Source organism: Chanodichthys erythropterus, chromosome 15 (genome assembly GCF_024489055.1).
Source record: "Chanodichthys erythropterus isolate Z2021 chromosome 15, ASM2448905v1, whole genome shotgun sequence".
NCBI classification, from domain to species: Eukaryota; Metazoa; Chordata; class Actinopteri; order Cypriniformes; family Xenocyprididae; genus Chanodichthys; species Chanodichthys erythropterus.
Window position 1 is genome coordinate 29121631 of NC_090235.1, and position 6393 is coordinate 29128023.

At 37.3% G+C, this 6393-nt stretch overlaps 1 protein-coding gene across 1 annotated transcript; it reads left to right on the forward strand.

Moving 5' to 3' along the window:
* Positions 1-2804: 2804 nt before the first annotated feature.
* On the forward strand, positions 2805-5439 carry irx1b (iroquois homeobox 1b). The gene is made up of 4 exons (XM_067412239.1): positions 2805-3050; positions 3719-4691; positions 4805-4877; positions 5282-5439. The coding sequence occupies exons 1-4, from the start codon at positions 2805-2807 to the stop codon at positions 5325-5327; spliced, it is 1338 nt and encodes a 445-aa protein (XP_067268340.1). The 3' UTR covers positions 5328-5439.
* The last annotated feature ends 954 nt before the right edge of the window (positions 5440-6393 follow it).

Sequence of the window (6393 nt, forward strand, 5' to 3'; positions counted from 1 at the left end):
TAAGCTACATTGTATCAACCACTCTTTTTTATGTAAATACATAGTAATTACAAGTACCAAAATGTATATATACATAAATAAGTTTGTTAAAAATACCACTAACGTGCATTAAGAAAATAAACACAGTCGATATAACTTCATGACAATTCTACAAAGATCTCCATACTCACACTCAAATATCAGTTCTAAAATGGTTTTACAAGGCATTTGAGAACATTTTTAATTTGAACCTATATAAGGGCTTCCCTTTTAACATAGCAATTTTATGTTTTAGCCAAGCGCATGCTATATCCATGATAATATTTGAAATACTTAAAGGGTTAGTTCACCCAAAAATGAAAATTCTGTCATTTATTACTTACCCTCATGCCGTTCCACACCCGTAAAACCTTCGTTAATCTTCAGAACACAAATTAAGATATTTTAGTTGAAAGCCGATGGCTCCGTGAGGCCTCCATAGGGAACAATGACACTTCCTCTCTCAAGATCCATAAAAACATATTTAAATTGGTTCATATAAGTACAGTGGTTCAATATTAATATTATAAAGCGACGAGAATATTTTTGGAGCGCCAAAAAAAACAAAATAACGACTTATTTAGTGATGGCCGATTTCAAAACACTGTTTCAGGAAGATTCGGAGCACAAGTGAATCAGTGTATCGAATCATGATTCAGATCGCCTGTCAAACTGCCAACCGCTGAAATCACGTGACTTTGGGCTCCGAACAGCAGATTCGATACACTGTATCAAATTAATAATTTAAATGAAAGTATGCCTACATAGTAGTTAAGGCCACCTAATATAAAGTGTGACCATGATGATAAATATATAATATGATAAACACTAATGGTTTGGCACCTTTTAACAAAACATCACTAGCCATATGGACTTTTTAATGTCTGTGTATAATTCACTGATGAGGAAAGTGTACCACATCCTTTCCAGTGTCCATAAACTGCAATGAATCCTGCTTTAAACAACTGTGGTTGGTGTAAATAAATGTGAAGTCTTTCCATAATGATAGACCGATCATCTCAGTATTAGTGAAAACATGTTTGGATGCACCTGAGAACGTCACTGGCAGGTGATTCCATTGCCATTTTAAAATGTAAAACTGCTTACTGCCAAATGGAGGACTAACTGCTGTAATTAAATCATTAAATCTCACTCTCCGCTTCGCAGGACACGAAGAGAATTGACTAACCAGCTCGCCAAACTCATTTGCTACTCGAGCATGAAATTATGACTTTTTTGGATAAATAATTACAAAGCTAACATCTGATAGCAAGGTGCACCCAGGGGGAGGATTAGCGCAGACAGGGGTGTTAGCCCTCATTACCAGCAGTGGATGAGAGGAGGAGAGAGAAAATATACTGGGATGGAGAGATAGGCTGTGATTTTAATTGCAGGCTTCTCTGGTTGGCTCCTTATCACAACCTCTCAGAGGGATCAAATGGCTCCTCTGAATGGAGCATTTCATTAACCTGTCACCTTATCACGGGACAACCTGTGTGATGCTAATGTGCAAATTACCATAAACGGGATCGTTTGTTTCCCTGTTGGACATTACTGAGACCCTCTCTGGCACGCCGTGTGAACGCTTGTGTGGGTGCGCGCGCGCTGTGAGAGGGAGGGAGTGATGATGATGATTCTCTCCGCTCCATCAAATCACTATTACGCTCCATTATTACTTTCTTCACGATTCCACACTAACTAGACGTAGAAGCCGCTTCAAACTCCTGAGCAGCATGCGCGTGTGGAAAATGCTTAATAAAAACGTGAAATATTGACTGGAGATGCCATATGGCATTGCACAATCAATGAATGGTCAAATCATCAATGGCAAACTTTAATAAACACGCTTAGTACACAAAAGCTTAAAAAAGTGTTTATTTAATAACTGAAACTGCATTTGCTTTACTAAATCCAGTCTGTTTCTATAGTAGGCTGCTGAAGAAAACAATCGTATCAAGATATTGGGAAAACTGTATTTACACTATGAATATTTCACTATAGAAGGCTTCGTGATAACTTAAAGTTAATAAAAAAATGGCCTCTCCATTAATTGTTGTTCTGACAAAATGATACTTTTACCTATATCTTTTAATAAAACAATGACAACAATATGTAACCGTATAAGCAGCTATTGCATTTATTTTATAATTATATCATATGTAGCCTACTCTACCCTTTATAACATCCATATTTAATTTTACAATAAAAATACATGTATTTTCTTTTAAAATATTATATTTCACATCATAAGACAACTTAGTTAACCCAACAACTAGCAATCAACTTTTACTGTAGCACTTTTGCATAATTTATGCGCTCAAATAAACAATTTCACAATATTTTGAATCTTTTTCTAAATTAATTATTTTAAATATCTGTTTAAATAAGTTCAGGGGCGTTATGTTAAGCAACACTGTTTTTAATGTTGTTTTAAATTGTATTTTCTTACTTTATTTTTAAAGATTTCGATATTTGTTGTCATATTCAACACCTTTGCGCGAACAAGACGCATGAAGTACTTCGTTTACACTGCCACACAAACACACAATAACACACACTGCAGCCTACTTATCGCGTGGCCTCGGATAGGAGGGGCCTCGCGCTTAAGTAGCATGCCAATCAAGCCGTCAACTTCAAATTGTGAGAGGTCCAGAGGGTAGACGCATCACTAGACGTTCCTCCTGACGAGACCGCGCTTCTGCACCAAGCGAGAATTATTGCCGTGATTGAAAGTGGATTGCCCTTCTCTCTTGTAAATCTCCGTCAGAGTTCCTCGGGAGTTGGACATGTCGTTCCCCCAGCTGGGTTACCCACAGTTCCTAAACGCTTCCCAAGAGGTGTACGGAGCTGAGCGCACGGGTGTCATGCCGTCATCTCCACGCGAGGGAAGCTCGGAGAACAGCGCAAATCCCGCGACTGCAGCAGCTGCTATCACGCCAATGCTCGGCATGTACGCGAATCCGTGGACCGTGCAAAACTATAGCGCCTTTTTACCTTACAACAGTGCCGAGCTGGCCCTGCTGTCTCAGATGGTAAGATACTTTTATACTTTTGACTTTTTAAAAAGTATTTTACAGTTCATTCCCACGGATAAATATTTGTACAATGTTTTAAATTGATGAATGAAACACTAAACGCGCCTCTGTCAGGGCTAAATCTTAAAAAATTGGCAACGTTTCGAAAAGATAAAAAACATCTTTACCAAATGTTCAGAGTTGCATGAAGTCACAGAATAACTTTTTTTACAATTATCCACAAATGCCTAGTTAAAAAGAACAAATTATAATTTTGTAATTTGACCATTTTTACTCGCACAAACATACGTTTTAGATAAATCAATTAAACCATGAGTCATAGTTATTGCATTTCTACAGTTATTCTTATTTAATTAATTTACTCTAACAACTTTCTGAAAACATTTACATTTTAAGCGTCGTTAAATACTGATTAAATTTAAAATTAGTTCTTCGTAATTTGCATGTGTTTGTACTTGTTTGTTTTAAAGTGAACTGCTCATAAGAAGTTTGCTGAAGAGCTGAAATAGTCAGTTCACTAATTCTCTTTTTCTAAATAAAAAAAATAAAAAAATGAGGCTTTACACGCCTACCCCATCTTTCTTATAGCCTACATATTTCTGATGGTTTAAAAAATAAAAAAAAAATAAAAACTTTTACTCATAGTTAATTTTTGCATTCCCCAGGGGTCGCAGTATGAGTTGAAGGATAACCCCGGGGCTCACCCACCAGGATTTGCAGTCCACACAGCGCCCGGTTTTTACCCATACGGCCAGTACCAGTACGGAGATCCGGCCCGGGCCAAGAGTGCTACCAGAGAGACAACCAGCACACTGAAAGCATGGCTTCAGGAACATAAAAAGAACCCTTACCCAACCAAGGGTGAGAAGATCATGCTGGCCATCATCACTAAGATGACCCTCACACAGGTGTCCACCTGGTTCGCGAACGCGCGCCGGAGACTCAAGAAGGAGAATAAAGTGACCTGGGGTCGCAGTGCCGAGGACAGAGACGGACGAATTTTCGATAGCGACAATGAGGACGACGCGGACAAAAATGACGACGAGGAAGAAATCGATCTGGAGACCATCGATATTGACAAGGCTGAGGAGCCCAGAGGAGATCAGAACCAGGAAACCTCGGATAATCAACCCGAGAGAGAAAGCGTAGAAACACCGCGGATATTATCCTCACCAGCACTTAAAAACATGGACAGCCCTGTGTCGAGTAGTAATAAAGAACAGAGTGTGGTCAAAAGCGTCGGTGAGGTGTCTCCTGGTGGACCAGTGTGTCAGAGGCCTGGAAACAGCAAACCCAAAATCTGGTCTTTGGCGGAGACGGCGACAAGTCCCGATAACACGCAGAAACTCGGTGTCTCCTCGACGCCTGCAGGCCTCAGGGCCTCACCCTCGACCCATCCAGCTTTCCTCTCCACTAACGGAATTTATACTTGCCAGATTGGGAAACTACACAACTGGGCGAGCGCAGCTTTCCTCAGTGCAAATTCTCTGATGGGGGTGCGCTCACTTTTGAGTCAAAACAGTAACTTCCCAAACCACAGCCCCGTTACGAACCCCGAAAAGAAACCCTCGTCTGCCTCTGGGTCTCCATGTCTAGACAGCGATAACTCATCCGACAGTTTCAGTCTCAAACATAATGGTTAGTATTCAATATGCAAAGTCATTTTCAAGATCTACAACATTCTGGTCGCTGCTGTTTCAATTAAATTCAAGTTCGTTTTTTCATTTATTTATCTTTTGAATTTTATTTAGATCAAGAGAACGTTCAGAGAATTGAATCTCCAACACTTGCGTCCAGACCACCGTTTCCAGTCATCCATGACAGGTAATTTATACATGCACACATCGTTTTTATTTTGATCACATTAAACTTTAATAAACACTCCACACACAAGTCAAAGGAAAGAGACGGAGAGACTTTATAACAACTTAATTACATTTTTACATCAGATATCATTAGTTCATTATTTAATACATTCAAATATTTAGACAACTTTTCCATTTAGATTTAAATAGCCTAGTAATGAAACTTTGATTCACACATTTTTATTAATGATCCTAAATACTGATATGTGGTTTTGGCTTAGCCAATTAAAGTTATTTGACGACTAACCGGAGAAAATTAGGCATTCGCATTGAGATAAATATAATTTCTACTGACGTAGTGTCATTTGTTAAAGTGCATTTTGACTCATTTTGCCCATTTCTTCCTTTTCTCTACTCATACAGGTCTCATCATGAAACATCACAACGCGCTCTGAAGACTATTTCATGAACACAGAACTTATCAGAAACCTCTAAATTATTTAACGAAACTAAAATGTGACTATACAATAACAGCATATAGCTACGTCATCAGATAGACCAAAATAATTTTTGTATTTCTTAATACGCTCCCATCTTGCAATATCATTTTTTTTTTTGTATTTTCATTTATATTCATTTCAGCATGTTTGAGTTTACCGTGTAGCTCGCCTGCATTTCTTTTACAGAGTTAATAAGAGTTATTTGTCAGAAATTGTGAAAATGATATATTTTTGTGTAATAAAGAAAATGAGATGAATTGTGTTACTGAAATCTATGATCATAAGTTAAATAATTGTGAGTTATTTATTCAAAATTCATGACTGAATTAAGACACGTCATTTGAGAATTTTCGTTAGTAATTTTCCTACTTTAATTGTAAAGGAAGCAAATTATATATAGCTAGGCCTTTTATAAAATGGTAAAATTCTATTAATGTAAGTGGTGAAATATGATTTTAATAACTTTGATATTTCGACATAATGTCCACATTAGCAAAATTATATCGTATTAAGCTATTGATTTTCAAAAAATAATGTATCAAAACCGGCCAATTGCAAACAAGAATATGATTTTACCGACATTTAAAAAGAAAAAAAAAATCTTAAATAAGCTGGGATAATTCATTAACGACTAAAGTTGTCAATGTGTTGAAACATAAGTTACCGCTTGGAAATAGGCAACGGCGACATCTATTGGCAACCTTTTCAAATTTAGGCTATGTTTGGAATGCGAAATTATTAAAATTCAAAGGAATTTAAAAGCTAGGCTAATTGTAGCCTATTTAAAAAGACAATAGAATCGATCATTGCATCGATCGTTCGTTTTTCCTGTGACGTAAACAACTGTAAGAATTCACAGAATATGACGTAGAAAGTTCTTAAAATATGTCGGTCTCAAAGTTACTTGTTTAAAAATAAGGTGCGGGGATGCATACCTTTGAGTTGAAATTCAAACAAATGACTAGTTATGCACGATTAAATTGTTTATGAGAGTTCATAGCGCGGTTTCAACAGAAGGCGAAAGCTCTCCTTACA